Here is a 21,818-nt window from a genome sequence, read left to right as displayed (position 1 = left end):
AACCATCCAGTTAGTTCTAGCACACTCTTAATTTCTGTGTCGTTTAGAGATGTATGTCAACATGTATGTGTTGCTTTGAGCAGAAACAATCATGCCTTTGTGTTTTATAAATATGATAAATATTCATTTACCACTTGATCAAATAAGGCTGGGGGTCGTCAGAGCTCGCCTCTAGACCCTAAAGTTGTCCTTTTGTGCAACTCACTCTTGTTGCTGCTTGTAAAAGATGACTTTTTTTTCAAAAGTAGTGCATAAGAAGTGAGTCCAAATGTAAGTGACTGAACATTTTGCTAACTTAACTTTTCTCCTATGTCTGTTTTCCTAAGCTTTCTAGATTCCTGAGTTAGAAAAGGGAACGAGGCCAGGCATGGTGGCTCATGCCTCTAATCCCAGCACTTTGGGAGACCAAGGCGGGCAGATCGCAAGGTCAAGAGATTGAGACCATCCTGACCAACATGGCGAAACCCCGTCTGTACTAAAAAATACAAAAAAAAAAAAATTAGCTGGGTGTGTTGGCGGGTGCCTGTAGTCCCAGCTACTTGGGAAGCTGAGGCTGGAAAATCGCTGGAACCCGGGAGGTGGAGGTTGCAGTGAGCTGGGATTGCACCACTGCACTCCAGCCTGGCGACAGAGCGAGACTCCTTCAAAAGAAAGAAAGAGAAAGAGAGAGAGAAAGCAGGGAGGGAGGGAGGGAAGAAGGAAGGAAGGAAGGGAGGGAGGGAGGGAAAGAAAAAGAAAAGGGAAGGATCTGCTCCTATGAATGAGGAGGGGTTGCCAGGTGAATGCTGGCAGAGGTTTTGAACGATGTGTCAGTGAAGAGAAAGGGATCACAGTGCCTTTGAATGGGAAAATCTTTCCATCCCTTCCTAGGGCATTCTCTTCTTGCATGGGTGTTTATTTTTCTGCACAAGTAAATATTTAAGAAAGGCAAAAATAAAGCATGCATCTCATTTTCTGAGCCAGAAGAGTAACCAGAACCAAACTAGCCAATTGCGAGCTGAGTAATATATTGTTCCTTTTAATAAAATAAAAAAAGGGAGGTTGGATAGGGAGGTTCCTGCAGGACCCGAGCCTGAGTAGAATTCAAGATAATACTTCTGAATCAAGAAGGACCCTTCGGTCTTGAGTGATAACTGCTAAGAATATCCCACTAATAAGTAGAAACATCAATGAATAAATCAGATTTTGTAACGTGCCACTAAGAGATTGCCTTGCTTCGCATACTACTTTTTCCTCCTCTCCTTTGAGAACCGGTGAGCCCCTCAGTTTCACAAGGAGGGCCATGGTAATTAAGTCCATGTGCATTCAATTGCCTTTATTGAGTGTAAGTGAATTTATAGGCAGCAACTGACACCTTCGGAGGCTTCTGTGCAGTGGCACAGGCTGCTTTCTTTAGAACGCAGGAAAAATTTATGGGCCTGCTGACATTAATGGAGGTGGCTGGCTGACTTGGGGGGAACCGGACGGAAACCCCTCCATCCACATATTTTTCATACTTGATGAAACACAGATAAATCTCTGTCCTGTGAGCCTGAAATGGTGAGGCCCTTTGAAGCTCAGTGTCGGACCTCAGGGGAAAGATTGATCGCTGTAGTAGCTCTGCTTTCTAAATATACTGCAAACTCTAGAGATGGTCATTTTCACATTGGTGCAAGAATTTTTTTAAATATGCATACATTTTTAATAGCCCTTAACTTGACCAAATGCGCCATACCTCACATTTGCTAACTGAAATATATCAGGTACGCATGTTTCTCTTCTCCAGCTTTTGCAAAAAAAAAAATATGAAGGCAGATGGTTATGTTGAATGTGTTTCTATTAAGAAAGTAACATTCTTCACTGAACAAATTATTTTTAAAATTACCATTGCCTTCCCCAGAATTTGTCACATGAATATCATAGAGTTTCCAGAGCTGAAAGGAACTGTGAAAATTGTCTAATAGGCATACATACTTTTTTTATACATACTTATTTTTAAATAACTAACTGAATAAAGCTAGTTCAGTTGCACCATTCTGCAAAGAGGAAAACTAACCAAGTTCCCACCATGATACCATGATTTGCTCAAATCACACAGCTAACTAATCAATGGCAGCTGCCCTGGGCTTCTTCCTTTCCAGTAAATACAATTTTCATTATACACCTAGCCTCCCAACTGCTTCTTTATCGGGTGTAAAGCTTTATTTTAAAGTTTCTGGATGGAGCCTTCACACACAGCGTGGCGTCCTTGGCCGGCAGTTTCTGCTGGGCTCTCCATCTGTGAGCCTTATCATTTCAAGTTCGTACGTGAAAGGCATTTAATAAAATTACTCATCTTGGCCAAGTGCAGTGGCTCACGCCTGTAATTTTAGCACTTTGGGAGGCTGAGGTGGGCGGATTGCTTGAGCTCATGAGTTCAAGACCAGCGTGGACAAAACAGTGAAACCCCATCTCTACTAAAACACAAAAAATTAGCTGGGTGTGGCAGTGTGCACCTGTAATCCCGGCTACTCAGGAAGCTGAGGCAGGAGAATCGCTTGAACCTGGGAGGTGGAGGTTGCAGTGAGCCGAGATCGTGCCATTACACTCTAGCCTGGGTGACAGAGCGAGACCCCATCTCCAAAAAAAAAGAAAGAAAGAAAGAAAGAGAATTTCTCATCTTATTTTTAAATTTTTTAAATAGAAAAGGTTAATTCACAGCTAATAAAATGTAAGCTCAATAAAGACGGGGATTTTTATGTCTTCTGTTCACTGCCTTTTCCCAGAACAGTATCTGGCATAAAATAGTCTATAGGAATGTTATGAAAGAATGGAAAAACCAAGTATTTTTTAAAGAAGACAACTGTACTCTTAATGGAGAAGCACTACAGGTCTTCCCAGGAAAGGAAAGGATAGTGTAGATGATCTTTGCCCCAATATAATTAGTGCTATCATATACATTATTGATAATACAATGACATGAAAAGGAAATAAAAATGAATAATGAAAGTGACAGAATGTATTTTTAACAATCCATGATGGGCTAAATGTGAAAGAAAAGTATAAGACCTTTACGAACATTTAAGCCTATGAGTGTTGAAAGGAAGAAATGAGAAAAGACTTGAATAAATGGAGAAATGCACTGTGTTTCTGGTTAAATGGGAAGGTGATAAATCTCCTTTAGGTAATTTATAGAGATAACATAATTTCAATTAAAATCCCAACAGGATTATTTATTGAACTTGAAAACATAATTTTTGAAGTCATTAGGATTAAAATAAAATGAGGACCATAAGGAGGGACAAATGGCACCGGATCTTCGAGTTTATTATAAAGAAAAATAAGGTAAACGCATTACGCTGATACAAGAGCATAAGCATACATCAGCTACCGTGGAGAGCCCAGGAGCTGATCGAATCGATGGCAATGAGTAATGTGTGATAAATGGAGGTTAAAAACGTAATAGGAACAGAAAATAACAGAGTCGCAATAACTAGATTGCTTTAATTGTTAAAGCCAACAGATGAGTAGAGAATGTAACTCCCCTAAAGACAGGTCACAATTTTCTAACTCTAGAAACAAAAGTATTTTTCAAAGAAAATTGGACCCATTCCACTGTAAAAATTATGACGTCAATAATCAAACTCTAAAACTAAGACATAAAACCAAACGTGACATTTGTTTTTATCATAAATCATTCTATTATTTTATTTAATTACATAGTTCCTGTTTGCTGTAGCAAGGACAATAATACTGAAATGCGTGTTTTTTAAATTAGCAGCCTCCCTCCCCCCAGCCCCATGCCTCCCAGCTCATCCAGGTGGACAGCTTCTCGCCCGTCTCCAAGCACCTGCAACCGTAAATACACACATAGGGGTTTCTCCTCCTGTCCTTTTTTATTTCAACCAGAAACAAAGTGGCAACTCATGTCTCTTCACAGCCTGGTCTTTCCTCTTAACATTATTTCAGAAAGTGAGCAGGCTTTGCCCAGCGTGCTCCATCATCCGACAAAACACTGGCTGGGGAGGAGAGGTAGTTAACATGTAAGGCGTCTTAATTCTTCCCATTTAAAATAATGAGAAATAGGCCTCCGGAGAGTGTTTCCTGCACAGAGCGTCTGATTTTCAGAACAGATTGCTGCGGCCAGCAGAGATGCCTGTAAGCGGTGAACCGAAATGACCTGAACTGGATATAGTGCTGGCGTGCCACTGGTCTAGACAGGCCAGCAAGGCAGGCACACTGCCTCTGACAGTGCAAAGGAGGTTCCTCTGTCCCGAGGGAGTCCCAGCCCCTGCCTCCAGGCTGTGGGGCTTGGTGGAAAACCTTCCAGGCACGATAAGAAAATGGCAGCAGCACTGCCTGAGTCCCTCGACTGCCAGCAAACACCCCGGGGACAAAATAAAGCATTGCAGAGGCGACAAAGCGGGCAGGTCTGGCTGGCCCTGGCATTGTGGCATAGTGGTGCCTCGGGCAGGTGCCTCCTACAGCAGAGTGATCCTTTTAAAGCAGAAGGCACATCATGCCACATCTCGGCTCTCAAAATGAAACCAATGCCCATACACTTAGGTGAATCTATGTCCCAGGTTTACTAGGGTCAAGCCCAGTTTATGTTCAATTAATAGCAGCGCCCTCTGTCATTCTTAAAGATGCCCTACTCTGGACACGAAATTCCATGGCTCCTCCACTCACAACAGTCTGCGTGACACTCTCCACCGCCACCCCCTGCCTTGTCCCGCCACCTTCCAGGAGCTCTGCTCTCCTGGCTGCACCTTGGGCCCTCTGGAGGCCCCCTCCTCAGAGCCTGTACCCTTAACTTAAAAATATTAAGAATAAATACAGCCAGGCATGGTGGCTCATGCCTGTAATCCCAGCACTTTGGGAGGCCAAGGCAGGCAGATCACTTGAGCCCAGGAATTCGAGACCAGTCTGGGCGACATGGTGAAACCCTGTCTCTACTGAAAATAAAAACATCAGCCAGACATGGTGGCCCATGCCTGTAATCCCAGCTACTCAGGAGGCAGAGGCAGGAGCATTGCTTGAACACGGGAGGCAGAGGTTGCAGTGAGCCAAAATCACATCACTGCACTCAGCCTGGGTGACAGAGTGAGTGTAAATAATTAAAAATACACCAAGTGACACATTCATTCACTTGCTTTATGGTTTTTCTCAAATGCCATCATATCAAAGAGGTCCTCCCTAATCATCTTGCATAGTTTAAGTTTTTTGATCAAATGAAATAATTTCTCCTTCATCTCACAGCCAGTGATCTTACTGAGGTGTGTATCTTTGGGGTGGAGAAAAAAGAGGATGTTAAGCTTTTGGGGGATGATTATCTCGGTTTCTCTTTGCGATCTGTAAAGCACTTTAATAGATGCAGAGATCTTTCCTGCTTAAAACAATTGTAACACAAAATCCTCTGCAAAATCATTGTGTTAAATGTGCTGCATTTGTACATAATAATTATTTAAATTGCAGCATTCCCTCAATTATACTTTGAATCTTAATTCCAAAGCCACTTGATTGTCTGCGAACTTTCATCGTTTTGCTGATTGATGAAGTTTATGTGCAGCATGTGCTACACTGTCATTCCCGAATCCACCCTCCCCCACTGGCCAGCTTTCATTTGCTCTCAGATTGCAACAGGCAAGGTCCAAGCCGGCTCTTCAACTGGGCATCCAAACCACCAAATGGAACAAGCAAGGCAGAAAATGGAACTCATCACGTGGTCGCATGAAAAATATAACCCGGACTATGTGTGAGGACTCTCTCATTTCACCCAAACCTACAGAACAAAACAGAAGAGGAGAAACAAGAAAGGCAAAAGTCACCCAGGAACAGGAAGTCTGGGAAAGCTGATGTGATAAGACCATTCTATCGGGCGTTTCCGCGCCATTAGTTCACGTTTAGTCACCTACAAGCAAATGCTGGAGCCTTTTGTAGGGAGTACACGCCTCTGTAGGAGTGATCGTTTAAAACATGAGCTGACACTCTCATGGAGATGAGGAGATCTGTAACACAGCGGTCCCCAACTTTTCTGGCACTGGGGACCTTTCTGTCCAGGCCTCTCTCCTCGTCGGCTTCCAGGTTCTCTTCACAGCGTCTTCCCTTCCTTTTTTCTTCCCACGAATCCACCTGCCCTATTGGATGGAGCCCTTCTTCTCCAGCATGGCTGCGTCTCCACCAGTTACCTCTGCAGTCCAGCCTGGTCGCATCCTGAGGTATTGGCAGCTGGGGCATCTGCATGTGACTATTGACTGTTGGTGGGCAGGGGGCACAGCACAGCCCATCACCCCCTGTGAGAGCTACTTTAATGGAGACAGGGACCACAGAGTTCTTGAAGAGCCAGGGTGAGAAGGAGACAGGGATGAGAGAGTCGCTGGAGGAGGCTGGGAGCTCAGAAAGCTGCATGTTTGTTAAGTGAGTGATATGTGAGCGTCCTGCAGATCTGTGGGGGAGTGTCAGATTGGGATGAGGCATGGAAGGAAGAGAGGGTCCCCAGAAGCATGAGGTGGGAGACGCCAAGGGCCTGAGAGACCCTATGCCCGGCAGCTGTAGTCGGGGAAGTGGCAAGACGGGTCCGAGGGGGATGAATCGGCTCTTGAAGGTGGTGCTCCCCACCCTCCTCTCCCTGGGACACATGTGCGGACAGCGCTTGAGCCCTGAGGTGTGTGTGGCTGGCAGGGCCTGTCCAGGGCCCAGAGCCCAGCATTTTGAAGTTCCACTTGTTTGAATAATATGGATGCCCACATCATGTGTCAGCCCTAGGCATAGCAGAGGGTTTTCCAGGCATTCTGCCTGTGTGTTCCAGGCACCAGGTTGGTGAACATGTGTGTCCAAGCGTCCAAAGGACATCCTATGCCTCTCCAGGGGCCTGGGATCCCTAGCAAACAAAGACAGGGTACGTGCCCATGATGGCATTTCCCTTGAGAAATCCATCTCTACTAAAAATACAAAAAAAAAAATTAGCCAGGCATGGTGGCAGGTGCCTGTAATCCCCGCTACTAGGGAGGCAGGAGAATCACTTGAACCCAGGAGGCAGAGGTTGCAGTGAGCTGAGATCGTGCCACTACACTCCAGCCTGGTGAGAGAGTGAGACTCCGTTTCAAAAAAAAAAATCATTATTTTATAAAGATACCTGCGTTCATTGCAGCACCATTCACAATAGCAAAGACATGAAATCAGCCCAAATGCCCATCAATGATAGACTGGATAAAGAAAATGTGGTACCGTGGAATACTACATAGCCATAAAAAGGAATGAGATCATGTCCTTTGCGGAGACATGGAAGTTGTTATCCTCAGTTAACTAATGCAGGAACAGAAAACCAAACACTGCATGTTCTCTCTTAAATGTGGGAGCTGAACAGTGAGGACAGTGAGAGCCATGCATCCCCCACAGACACATGGAGGAGAACAACACACATGAGGGGATCAACATACTCGGACACATGGGTAGGGCCTGTTGTGGCAGAGGACTGGGGGATGGAGAACATCAGGAAGAATAACTAGTGGACTCTGGGCTTAATACTAAGGTGATAGGTGGATCTGTGCAGCAAACCACCAAGGCACACATTTACCTATGGACCAAACCTGCACGTCCTGCACATGTACCCCGGAACTTAGAATTATTATTTTTACTTCAACTTTTATTTTATTTGATAATGTTTTTGAGGATGCAGTAAAAAATAATATGATTAAGACTTGACCCTTGAAATGCATAGCTTTTTAACATTCTGTATCACAAAATCGGAAGTGCTTATAAATCCCTTCTGCTGCACACCAAAGCGTGAAGATTGTCTCCAAGAAACGCCGGTGAGGGGGATAAGACTCAGACTGAACCAGCCGCTTCTTAATGGAACATCATCTTTCCCTTGAGAAAACAACTGACAAACTCTGGACTTTGGGTTTTGCGGAGACTTTTTCTCGAAAGTGAATCCAGGGAACCAGAAGAAGAACAAACCATCGACAGTGGTTGTTGCCAATGGTAAAATTTGAGCTGAGGCCACAAAATCATGCATGGATCAAAGGTCTATTCCAGGCACAAGACAGATCCATGGATTTTCACGTGACAGAGAGAGGGAAAGTTCGTTGATACAGGTTCAGATTCCACATCACAACTGGTCTTCAGGAAGCTATGACTCGTCTAGCTGTGGTGTAGGATCAAAGCGGAAGATTCCCAGTTAGCTAAAAAGGATATGAAAATAGTGCTTCTTGTCCTATTAACTCATTCATGTGAGACAGATTTTCTTCCTCTACTTCATCCAAACAACAGATTTCCACAGGCTGAGTGCAGAAACAGATGCAAGCATCCGGTTAGTTGCCATTCAGCCAGACACGAAAGAGACTTGAAAAGATGCAAAGTGGTAACACTCTTCTCGCTACTTTTTTCTTTTAGTTTTGGACACTATATTCATTATCCATAAAATGTTATTTATGTTAACATATAATGAGTTTACTTTATTTTTAAATGTACTAAAATATATATTTTATGAATTTCTAAGCTTTAATTATTTGTTTATTTTGGAGATAGGATCTTGTTCTGTCACCCAGTCTGGAGTGCAGTGGTGCAGTCATGGCTCACTGCAGGCTCAAACTCCTGGACTCAAGTGATCCTCCCACCTCAGCCTCCCAAAGTGTTGGGATCACAGGCGTGAGCCACTGTGCCCAGCCAAATTTAATATTTAACACAGTAAATTTTCAATAGCTATAACTCATCTTGCAAATACTTTTTGGGATCCTCAAAAATTGTTAAGAATATAAAGGGCTTCTAAGGCCAAAAGTTTGAAAACCAGCTTTTTACGAGTCATTTTAAACATGGTGGTCACCTCTAAACCTCAGATTCTGTACTTCTGTGAATTAATGGGACCAACTTGGCAGGTAGTCTTATGTAGAATAAATATAACTTTCATGTCAAAGTCCATTTCTCTTAAGAATACTACCTACCTATTCCTTTTGAAATTCTCAACATTAAATTTCAAAGTCTGCTTTTTTTAAATGTAGAAATTATGTGGTTACGGAAAAATAATACTATTTGGAATCCATAAAACATAGGGCCTCAGGCTTAACTAAAACCTAAGGCATGGGTGCGTATTTCACACACTATTACTAACCATGTAATTTCGACAACTCCGTCCTTCTGTTTAGTTTCAAAATCTTGTGTTTATCCTTAATTTTAAACAGGAAGAAATGATTTGTGCTTCTGTCTTCATTCTTAACTCAAACACAGCATCTCAACATTAAAAAAGAAAAAGGAAGGAAAAAAGTACAATCTGTTTTAAAGAGAGATGTTTGTATCAGACTAACAATTCTCTAGAGGAAGGAAACCTGCCACTGAATGTCATCAGTCCCTTCTGCTTCTTTAAGACACTATGCCTGGCCCTTGATCTACAGGGAACCCCCCACCGTTAATGACCGTCACTCATTTAAATGAACATAAGCAAATCAATTAAATGGGGTATATAACAAGGGAGGATTTCATTTCTATTTTAATATGCTATTTATTTTCTTTCTGCAGGAATTTAACTGGAACATTTCCTGACTATCCTGACATTGAAGAAGGAGGATCAGCTATTATTTTTTCTAACAAGACCACACAACAGGTATAAATATGCTTGAAAAATAAAATGTAAATATCTCAAGTGACAGTCCTCTAAACTTTAAAATTAATGAGTTTATAACATTGTTAGATTTTGGTTATCTTACTACAAATATTTACGTGGAAATACTCCTGAGTGTTCATCAATGTACATAGTTTCATATTTATTCAAAGTGAGTTCATTTTTTTCCCTTCTTTGAAAGAGATGTGATGACGTGTGCAGGTCACTTTGTTAGTCAATTCTGAGTAGCTCGACGGCAGGAGCCCTTCACGTTCTAGTGCCAGCTTCCTCTCCCTCTCATCTCTATGCCCTACCCCATCGGCAGGCCTTTGGCCCCAGCAGTCCACTCACCTGTGCTCCCGGCTCATGTTGCTGGTCCTCTGAGTGTGCCATGCTCTCTCTTCCTGAGCTCTGGGCGCCCTTCTGCTGAGCGACTGCTCCCCTGTCAGGACCCAGCTCCTTGCCTTATTAATGTTCTTCAAGTGAAACACCTTTGATCATCTCTATAGATGCTTCAGTGGCATTTGATGAAACTGACATCTAAAACTATTTTTTGAATGTCTTCATAAACTAGGAATAGGAAAATTCTTCTTAGCCTCACAGTATTTAGCATAGAAACCATGAGAAGATTTGCATTATACTCAATGATGAGTCATTAGAGGCATTGTCAACGTGAAAATCGATAAGGACAATTTATCTTATCTCCTAAGTAAAATTTTCCCCAACTGCCCACAACCTGGATGACTAACCCTTCCTCTAAAGCTCTGTGTTATTAACCTCACTCATTTGACATTTACCCTACGCTACTTCACATGGATACTTTTCTTGTAACGCAGGGCGGCCTCCAAACATGCAGCATTTTATTAGAATTTCTATTATGCTGGTTCACCGTTTACAAGCTTGTTTCATAACATTCATGTGCATGCTTTATCTCTTCCTTAGCCTGCCACCTTCTCAAGAGGAAGGACTTTTAATTTGCATATATAAGCATTCAACAAATGTTTGCTGAACAAAAGAACAGAAGGCTTATCTTCTCCATGAGATTATAAACCTTCTGAGGGCAAGAAGCTTATTTTACGATTCTTTAAAATCATAGAATTGAGTGCATAGTAAGTGTTAAATAATATTTATTTAGTTTTTCTTAATAAAGATAATATTAGTTTTATAGCCATGAGAACATAGTCTCTAATTTTTTTAATTAAATTCAAACTTTTTCTTTCTTAAGGAAATAAAACTGTTAGGTTAAGTCTGTTGACAAAAATGTCAAAATCAAGAAAATAATAATTGCTATCAGAACTATTGGTGAATATTTCCGTGGACATTCTAAAAAATATTAAACAAGAAAAAGGAAAGAAGTGATAAATATTTTAAAGTGATAATTTTATCATTCCTATCTCCATAGGAAACCTAATAAATTTAACAAGAAATTATATTGACAAATTATACAGAATTGTCCAGAATTATACTGACAAAATCTCATGGAAGAAAATGAAAGAAGACTTGAAGGATAGACTGAACAATTATCTGGATAAAAAGACTCAATAAAGTACAAATACACACTGTATTTTCATTATTCTATGAAGTTAAAGCAATTCCAATTAAAATTAAAACAAGTTTTTATTGACATAATAATTTTTAAGTATCTAAAGAATGAATGCATGGAAATATTCCAAAAGTTTTTTTAAAACTATAATAAGAAACTTTCCATGTTGATATAAAACAAATTATAAAGATATGAAGTAACCAAAACACCACAATGCTGAAAAATGAATGGACAGATAACAAAAATAACAGACAACATTTGTTGAACAAATATTCTGTGCCAGGTACGATGCAAGCACTTTATGTGAGTCAACTCATTTAATTTTTCCAAACTCTGAAGATAAAAAATCTGCAAATTATATATGCAAATTAAAAGTTCTTCCTCTTGAGAAGTTGGCAGGCTAAGGAAGAGATAAAGCATGCACATGAATGTTATGAAACAAGCTTGTAAATGGTGAACCAGCAAAATAGAAATTCAAATTCACATTTAATAAGTTGCAGAACTGAGATTCAAACTCAAGTAGTCTGACTTTAGAATAGTGTGCTCAGAAACCGAATCAGGTATATATATCAGAATTCAGTAGACTAATGATGACATTTCAAATAAATGGGGAAGGACAGCCTAATAAATAATATTATTTAGTAAATAATAATTGGCTCATCATTTGGCAGAATCAAGTAAAGTCTTCCTTATTATACAAAACAAATTTCAGATGAATTAAATATTTACATACAAAAATGTTAAACCACAAATTACTAAAGAAATTGTTTGAATTGGAGAAAAATTTCATAAGCATGTCACCATAGGCAAACACCGTGAAGAGAATCTGCTCGTGTATTTCGTTTAACTACATAAAACTGAAATAGCAAAATGGCCCAAAAAAATCCCAAATGAAGTTCAAGTTATATGATAACTGAGGAAAACATTTGCAACATATATGATGATGGGTATTTTTCATATATAAAGATTTATCAGAAAATAGTAACAAAAATTGGAGCACTATGATAAAAAAAAGAAAGCAAATAATATGAACAGTAATTTAACACAAGAAAAAGTTTTAAAACTCACTGGCAAATAAATTTGTAAGGTAATGTTGCCATATCTCTTTTCACCTATAGGACCGGTACAAATTCTAAGTTACTGTAATAACTGTAGTTGGTGTGCATGTGGGAAAAAGTCACTCTCACACATTGCTACTGGATATGTAAATTAGCGTGACATTTTTGGGGGACGTGGACCACATAAATATCTGAACTTTTCATGTGTATGTGCTTTGGTTCATAAATGCTATTTAAGGAATTTATACTAAAGAAGTAATAATAAGAGAAGTTGCCATAGGTCAGAAGTCAACATCCTTTTTCTGTAAAGGAACAAACAGTAAATATTTTAAGCTGTGGCACATACATTCTCTGCTGGCAACTACTCAACTCGGCCAAGATGGCATTGATATGACTTGGCTCTGTGTCCCCACCCAAATCTCATCTCAAATCCCCACATGTCCAGGGAGACCTGATGAGGGTGGTTTCCCCCACACTGTTCTTGTAATAGTGAATTCTCACAAGATCTGGTGGTTTTATAAGGGGCTCCTCCTCCTTTGCACTCTCTCTCTCTCTCTCTCTCTCTCCTACCACCATGTAAGCCACACTTGCTTCCTCTTCCACCATGATTATAAGTTTCCTGATGCCTCCCCAGCCATGCAGAACTGTGAGTCAATTAAACCTGTTTTCTTTATAAATTACCCATCTCAGGCAGTTCTTTATAGCAATGTGAGAATAGACTAATACAGGCATCAGAGAACCCATAGATAACATGTAAATGATGGAAATGGCTGTGTTCCAATCACACTTCATTTCAAAAATGGGCAGGCGGCAGGCCAGAGCTGGCCTGTGCACCATAATTTGCTGACCCCTGCCATGAATGCTGTTCACCTCTGCCTTGTTTATTGCATTGACAAAGAAGAAAACAGCCTGATGTTCTTTAACAGGGAATTAGTTAAGTAACATGAAGGTCTCTGCAACAGTGAAAACCAGGCTGTAACTCAGGGTTTCATGATCTCAGCATGACTGATCCTGCTGTCAGCCTCCCTGTGCCCCCTCCGTGAGCCCTCAGGGTTAAGCACATGGGAAGTCCTCTTCCTTCACTTCTCCATCAGAAGCCAACCTCCACTCCCAAAGCCTGCCTCAGCCCTCCACAGGACTCCTGGCTCCTCCACTGAATTCCATGAGCACTAAATATTGACCCTATTACTTGGCAGTTTGTCAAGCCCTGCCTTGAGTGATTATCATTTTGATTTGGGGTTATTTCACCTTTTTTAAATGTGTTTAGGTGTTGTTCCTCCAGCTAAATTGCCAGACACAAGTTGTGTCTTGAAAGTCCATGGCAAGCATCCAGACACGTTTCATGTTCAGTTAGAAAGGTAGTGATTATAGGATTAAGAATGTTGGTAGAACATCTAAATTGTCCAGGAGAAATATTTTAAAAACAAAATAAAATTGAGGATGTCTGGTTAACACATTGAAAGAGAACAGAGGAGACCACAAAGCAGCTTAGCCTTGAAAGGCAGATGACTGAAGAGTCAGAATAGCATGGTGATTACAAATCGCAGTTCCCCCACACACTAGATCTGCAACCTTAGGCAAGCTTCACTCCCCGCAGCCCCCGATGCGGTTTTCTCATTTAGAAATTCATTTGGAGATTACTAGCAATACCTACATCCCCAAACTGATGTAATAATTAGATGAGACAACACACGTGAGGTACTTAGAACAGAGTTTGGCACATTGAAACCCTTCAGAAAACCTTAGCAGTTGTTAGTAACGTTAATAATAGCAGTAATAGTAGCCATTGTAGTTGGAGTATGAGTAGAAAGTAGGCCAAGCATTATCATTATAACAATACACATACAGGGTTAAATATATATTAATAAAACACAAAAATAATACAAATATTTTTTATGAAATGAGCATAACATTGATGCCAAACCCCCAATAAAGATTGAACACACACAAAAAAACACAGACCAATCTCCCTTATTAGTATTAACACAAACATTTTAACTAAAGTATTAGCACACTAAAACCAGCACCACATTAAATTAGTAAAACACCATAATCAAGTGGTGATTAGTCCAGGATGCACGAATGGTTTGGGTTTAGGATGTCTGTGAAGGCACTGCATCATATTTAAAAATCCAAAAGGGAAAACCATAAGCTTGTCATTGTGGAGGCTGCAAGGGCATTTTACAAACTTAATATCCATTCTTGATACTTAAAAATAGAACTTTACAAAATTGGAATAGATGGATACTTGTTGAACATTATAAAATATTTCTTAGTTCAAAACCCAATATCATGCTTAAATAATTCACTAGAAACATTTCCACTAATGAATGTCAGGAAAAATACAAGAATGGCCACTATCACTACTATTATTTAACATTCTCCCATAGGAACTACGAAACAGGATTAGACAAGAGAAAGAACACAGAGATACAGAAAGGGGAACAGAAGAGGCAAATGATAAGCTTTTGCACATATGCTCAATACTTGGAAAAGCAAAGAGAATAAATTAAAAAACTCTTCAAATAATGTGAGAAACGAGATGGGGGATTACAAAATTAATATGCAGAAAGCAATAGCTGTGGTGCATACAAACAGTAGCTAGCTAGAAAATATAATGTAAGAGACAATTTATAACAGGAACAATGCAGAGATAAAATGCTCAGGAATAAGCTTAATGATAAATGTACATTCTATGTGAAGAAAAACTTAAAACACTCCTGAGGATGTGAAGAAATGGAAAAGCATACATGCTCTTAGGTGGGAATGCTCAACACCATACATACCTTGACTCCTCAACATCATCTATAAACATAATGTGATCCAAATAAAAACACCAATGGCATTATATTGGGGCACTGGAGGGAGAGGAGGCAGGGAGGATGACCAAACTAAACTTTAAGTAGAAAGCAAATAATCAAGAATAACCAGTGGAATTCTGAAAATAAAGCATAATGAGGAGGAACTAGCTTTGCCAGGTACTAAAACATATTCTTAGGAGCCCATTGACACAGACAAAAGACTAAAAAGGCACAGCAATGAAAAAGAACAGAAAATCAAGAAATAGACCCAAATACGTATGGAAATTTAGTATATAATAAAGACAGCCCCTCAAATGTGAAAGAAAAAAAGAAAAGAAATGGTATAAGAAGAACCAGGTTTCGTCTACAAAAATAAAAGAGAAAATTAAATACCTAACTCTTTATACTTACTCTGGAATGATTCCAAATGAATCAAAGACTTACATATAAAATAAAACAAAAGCACAAAAGGAATAGAAGAAGCTAAGAAAGAAATATGTCATAACCTCAGAATGGGAAAGACCTTTCTAACCACAGTACAAATCCAGGAGTCATACCAGAAAAAAAAAAACGGATAAATTCAACCACACACACAAAATTTGTTTAATACTACATGGAAAAAAATATCCTGAGTAAGGGAAATGACAGATGACACCCTGAGAGAATTATTTGTGATGAGTATCACAGACAAGAGACCTTTCTTCTAATATGTAAGGAACTCCTGCAGCTCTATAAGAAAAAGATTAATAACCCAATTCAAAAAAAAAACAGCAAAAGGATATGACTAGACAGTTCTCAGAAAAGAAAATCCAAATGAATTCAAAACATGATAAAAGATGTTCAACATATGAAAACACAATCAGCCTCACACATATAAAAGAAATGCAAATTAAAACTACACTGACAGACAAAATTGATCAGTTGAACCTCAACAAAATGCAAAACTTTTGCACTTCAAAAGATACCATTAAGAAAATGAAAATACAAGTAGACTGGGAGAAGATATTTGCAAAATATCTACCTGCTAAAGGACTTATAGTCAGAAAATACAAAGTACTCTTACACATCAAATAAGAAGACAAACAATTCAATCAAAAAACAGGCAAAAGATTTGAACAGACAATTCACAAAGGAAGATATATGGATAGCTAATAAGAACATGAAAAGATGTTCAACATTATTCATCATTAAGGTAATAAAAAGTAAAACTGAAATGTAATGTTATTTCACACTCATGAGGATGGATACAAAAAAAAACAATTACAGATGTTGAAGCTGTGGAGAAAAGGAAACCCTCATATATTGCCAGTGGGAATGTAAAATGTTGCCACTTTGGAAAACATGCCAGTTTTTAAAAGTTAAACATAAATTTACCAAAGGACCAAGGAATTCTTCTCTTAGGACTCTATCCAAAAGAAATGAAAACATACATCCACACAAAAACATTTGTAGATGAATGTTCATAGCAGCATTACTCATAATTGCCAAAAATTTGAAACAACTTAAATACATATCAACTGGGGAATAGATAAGTAAAATGTGGTATGTCCATGCAACTGAATATTATTTGTCAATTAAAAAGGAACACACAACTGATACATGCTACAACATGGACGAACTTAAAACATTATGCCATATAAAAACATTATGCAAAGTGAAAGAAGCTAGACACAATAGAGTATATATTATATGATTCCATTTATATGAAATGTCCAGGAAAAGTAAACCTGTAGATACAGAAAGTAGATTAGTGCTTGCTTGGTGATATGCTTTGATTGTGTCCCCACCCAAATCTCATCTTGAATTGTAGTTCCCATAATGCCCATTTTTCATGGGAGGGACCTGTTAGGAGGTAATTGAATCATGCAGGCTGTTACCTTCATGCTGTTCTCATGATAGTGAGTAAGTTCTCACAAGATTTGATGGCTTTATAAGGGGCTTTTCCCCCTTTGCTCGGCACTTCTGTCTCCTGCTGCCATGTGAAGAAGGATGTTTGCTTCCCCTTCCACCATGATTGTAAGTTTCCTGAGGCCTCCCCATCCATTCAGAACTCTGAGTCACTTAAACCTCTTTCCTGGCCGGGCGCGGTGGCTCAAGCCTGTAATCCCAGCACTTTGGGAGGCCGAGGCGGGTGGATCACGAGGTCAAGAGATCGGAGACCATCCTGGTCGACATGGTGAAACCCCGTCTCTACTAATACAAAAAATTAGCTGGGCATGGTGGCGCGTGTCTGTAATCCCAGCTACTCAGGAGGCTGAGGCAGGAGAATTGCCTGGACCCAGGAGGCGGAGGTTGCGGTGAGCCGAGATCGCGCCATTGCACTCCAGCCTGGGTATCAAGAGCGAAACTCCGTCTCAAAAAAAAAAAAAAAAAAAAAAAAAAAAAAAAAAAAAAAAAACCTCTTTCCTTTATAAATTACTCACTCTTGGGCATTTCTTCATAGCATTGTGAGAATGGACTAATACACCTGGGAAGGAAAGAGAAAAGGGATTAGTAATTAATGGAAATGAGAGAATCATTTTGGGGTGATAAAAATGTTCTCAAGCTGATTTATGGTAGTGCAACACAACTTGATATACTTGCTGAAAAACTATTGAATTGTACACTTGAAATGGGTGAGTATATGATATGCTTCAATAAAATTATATTTTGAAAAAAGAAAACAGGCACCAGGCCAGATTTGGCTCTGAGGCCAAAAAAAAATATGATGACTGACTTAATAGGCAGTAAAGTACATTTTTAACTTTAGAAGATTTTGCTCGAGTTGATGAGCAGGAGCAAAATAAATTCAATATTGGCTTCTTGAAAAAAACAAAACAACTACATTTTTCACTCATGCCACTGGCAAACAAGATGCACTATGACAAGCATATGTGGAAACTGGCCCTCGCCTACACTGCTGGCAGAGGGGTAAATGGACACAACCCATGGTGGCAAGTTTAACAGTATTACAAATGTGCATACACTTGATCCAGTATTTCTACTTTAAGGAATTTATCCTGCAGATATGTTGACCACCTGCAAAATGATATTTGCATGTATATTCATGGCAACAATGTTAGTAATAGCAAAAGATTAGAAATAACCTCAATCTTATTTGGTAGGGGAACAGACAAATAAAGTATTACAGTACACCTGTAAAAAATGAACCATGAAGCTCTCTATGTACCACTAAGGAAAGATGGCCAAGATATATTATTAGATGAAAAATGCAGAACAAGAACAGTGTGTATAATATGCTAATGTTTATATAAATGACAAATTGATGTTTATAATGTGCATTTGTGTGTTTGCATGTGTACATCTGTATTCACTTGGAAGATTTTATTATAACTGAGGAGTGTAGGCAAAATAAATTTTGTATTGGTTTTAAAAACGAGATACCTCCAATGACATACTGTTTTTCACCTATACAATTGGCAACATAACACAAGGATGTTAGTATGCTATGTGTGTGTATGTGTGTGTGTGTGTGTGTGTGTATTATATGTATATGTGCATATATGTACACAAAATGTCTTTGGAAGCATATCCAAAGTATTTGGGTTGACTTTTTAGCAAGTCTATTGTGATCAGCCGCATGCTGGGAGTCACCACAAAGCCCAGTAGACTGCTTAGCCCAGGACTCCAGCAGACCTCTGCTGAGGAACTCAACAGCCCTCAAGGGCCACCACACAACCACCTGCAACTTTCACTACAGAGTACCCCTCAGGGTTTTTGTTTTTGTTTGTTTGTTTGTGTGTGTGTGTGTGTGTGTGTTTAGACGAAGTTTTGCTCTTGTTGCCCAGGCTGGAGTGCAATGGCACGATCTTGGCTTGCCGCAACTTCCGCCTCCTGGGTCAAGTGATTCTTCTGCCTCAGCCTCCTGAGTAGCTGGGATTACAGGCATGCGCCACCATGCCTGGCTAATTTTGTATTTTTAGTAGAGACGGGGTTTCTCCATGTTTGTCAGGTTGGTCTCGAACTCCCAACCTTGGGTGATCCACCTACCTTGGTCTCCCAAAGTGCTGGGATTACAGGTGTGAGCCAGTGCGCCCGGCCCAGGGTTTGTTATCATGAACCCCAGTAGCATATCCTGCAGAGAACTCTACAGTTTTCACAGTTGAGGAAACCAACTGCCTGCACAGAAGCAGTGGACCTCCTTCAGCTTTTGCCACTAAGGACGCTGCATTTCTTTTCACCTTCAGAGTCTCCAGGTGCCTGAGTCTTCTACCCGTCCCTCCCTGAGCCACCCAGAGCCACATGACTGCTCCTACCACAGTGACCCCAGCCCAGTGACCCACTCCAGTGGCCCTCATGTTCTCTAGGTCCCTAAGTCACCATGCCTCCTTCTTGAAACCACCCTAGCTACTGCCTCCACAGGTGCTCTGGGCCAGGGACCCAGAGCAGCTACTGCAAGCATGCCAGAAAACAACCTTGGAGCCCCCTACCATAGACTTCAGTCCCACCACTGCATGCACTCAAGGAAGACTCCTGTAGCCAGGCTATTGCAATAGCTGCTAGCCTGGCCCCTGCAACTAAGTGAGCATAACCAGCTGGCCATGTCCTCCAGCTCCTGTCCCCACACTGCGCTTGTTCCAAAAGCTGGCCCCTGTAGCTACATGTGCATGCTCCCCTCCAGCTCAGTCTGAAGCTGCCCATGCACACAGATGGTGTTGCTGCCCTGCAGCTGGCCTCTGCAGTTATGTGTACACAAGCCGCTGGCCCCCACTGCCACATGTGCACCTGCAGCTGGCCCCAGCCACAAAAACTATGCAGGTGCCAACATCACAGACTCCAGCTGCCTGAGATGGCAAGACTCAATGCTCCCCCAGATTTGGAGCCACCACATGCCCCCACACTTGATACTTCACACCACTAGACCTGTTGCTATGGTGCACCCAGTATCCCTCTGTCCTTCTACCCTGCTGCCCACAGGTGAAAGTCTTTTTTTCCAGAGCCAGTCCATAAAGTCTGGAAGGGGTGACTGCTTATTGAAATGTGCAGAGTCATTCATAGACTACATGAAGAATCAGGGAAACATGACACCACCAACAGAACACAATAAATTTTCAGTAACTGACCCTAAGGAGTTGGAGATCCATGAATTACTTGACAAAGAATTCAAAATAAGTATTCTCAAGAACCTCAGCAAATTACAAGACAATGCAAATAAACTAATGAAATCAGGAAAATAATAACAGAACAAAATGGAAAAAGGGATCTACAAGACAATCAGAAAGTAATTAACAAAGTGGCAGCAATATGTTCTTCCTGCCAATAATTATTTTAAATGTAAATCAATTAAATTCTCCAATCAAAAGACATAGAGTGGATGAATGGATCTTTAAAAAGTTACCCACCTGTGTGCTGTATACAAGAGATTCACTTTAGCTTTAAGGACACACATAAAATGAAGGTGAAGAGATAGAAAAAGATATTCCATGTAAATTGAATCCAAAAGACAGCAGGGGTAGCTATAATTATATCTGACAAAATATACTTTAAGTCAAAAACTGTAAAAAAGGGCAAGTAAGATCATTATATAATTCTAAAGGGATCAGTTCATCAATAGGAGATAACAGTTGCAAATATGTATGTACCAAACATCAGAGCACATAAATATGAAAAACAAATATTAATAGATCTGAAGGGAGAGATAGATTACAATACAATAATAGGAGGGAATTTTAATACCTCACTTTCAACAACGATCAGACCATTCAAACATAAAATCAATAAGGAAACAATGAATTTGAACTACACTTCAGACCAAATGGACCTAATACACATATACAGAACATTTGATTCAACGGCAGCAGAATATACATTGCTTTCAAATGCACATAGAACATTCCCCAGGACGAGTCATATATTCAGCCACAAAACAGGCCTTAAACAAATTTAAAAGGATGAAAATTGTATCAAGTATATCTTTTCAGACTGCAATGGTGTGAAACCAGAAATCAATAAAAGGAAAAATCTTTAAAATTTCACAAATAGGTAGAAATTAACAACATGCTCCTAAACAACCAATGGATCAAAGAAGAAATTTAAAGGCAAATTTTAAAATGTCTTGAAACCAATAAAAATGGAAACACAATATACTAAAGCCTATGAAATGCAGCAACAGCAGTACTAAGAGGAAAGTTTATAGCAATAAATGCCTACACCAAAAAAGAATAAAGATCTCGAACAACCTAACATTATACCGCAAGGAACCAGAAAAAGAAAAACAAACTACTAATAAGTATAAAATTAGTAGAGGAAGGAAATAAAGATTAGAACAAAAATAAATAGAACCTCAAAAAAAATAGAAAAGGTAAACTAAAAGTTGGTTTTTTGAAAGATAAACAAAGTTGACAGACTGTTAACTAGACTAGGAAAGAAAAGAGTCAGACAAATAAAATTAAAAATGAAAGAGGAGATATTACAACTGATACCATTGAAATACAAAAGATCATGAGACTACTATGAATAATTGTATAGCAGCAAGTTCATTAGCCTAGAAGAAATGGATAAATTCCTATAAACATACAACAGGACTAATCATGAAAAAGTAGAAAACCATAATGAGTAGAGAAATTGAATCTGTAATCAAAATCCTTCCCACAAAAAGCCCAGGAACAGATGGCTTCTTGTGTGAATTCTACCAAACATGGAAAGAACTAATATCAATGCTTCTTAATTTTTTCCCAAAAATTGAAGAGAAAGAAATACTTCCAGATTCATTTATGAGGCCAGTATAAACCTGATACCAAAGCCAGACAAGACATTGAAATAAAAGAAAATTATAAGCCAATATTCATGATGAACACAGGTGCAGAAATCCTCAAAAAAATACTAGCAGACGAAATTCAAGAGCACATTAAGAGGATCATTGA

At 39.7% G+C, this 21,818-nt stretch overlaps 1 protein-coding gene across 3 annotated transcripts in view; it reads left to right on the top strand.

Moving 5' to 3' along the window:
• The window catches only part of IQCA1 (IQ motif containing with AAA domain 1), a 180,527-nt gene that overhangs the window by 53,008 nt on the left and 105,701 nt on the right, over nt 1-21,818 (top strand). For all 3 annotated transcript variants that reach the window (XR_002479595.2, XM_021676891.2, XM_021676890.2), the window contains exon 7: nt 9,472-9,556. Coding sequence is in view for 2 of the 3 variants with exons in the window: in XM_021676891.2 (XP_021532566.2) it covers nt 9,472-9,556 (85 nt within the window). In the remaining variant the exon portion in view is untranslated. The remainder of the gene's footprint in view (nt 1-9,471; nt 9,557-21,818) is intronic.

Source organism: Aotus nancymaae, unplaced genomic scaffold (genome assembly GCF_030222135.1).
Source record: "Aotus nancymaae isolate 86718 unplaced genomic scaffold, 86718_ANA_hifiasm-v0.15.2.pri h1tg000031l, whole genome shotgun sequence".
In the NCBI taxonomy this organism is placed as follows: domain Eukaryota; kingdom Metazoa; phylum Chordata; class Mammalia; order Primates; family Aotidae; genus Aotus; species Aotus nancymaae.
The sequence above is the reverse complement of the archived record's forward strand: the minus strand, read 5'-3'. Positions and strand labels throughout refer to the sequence as shown.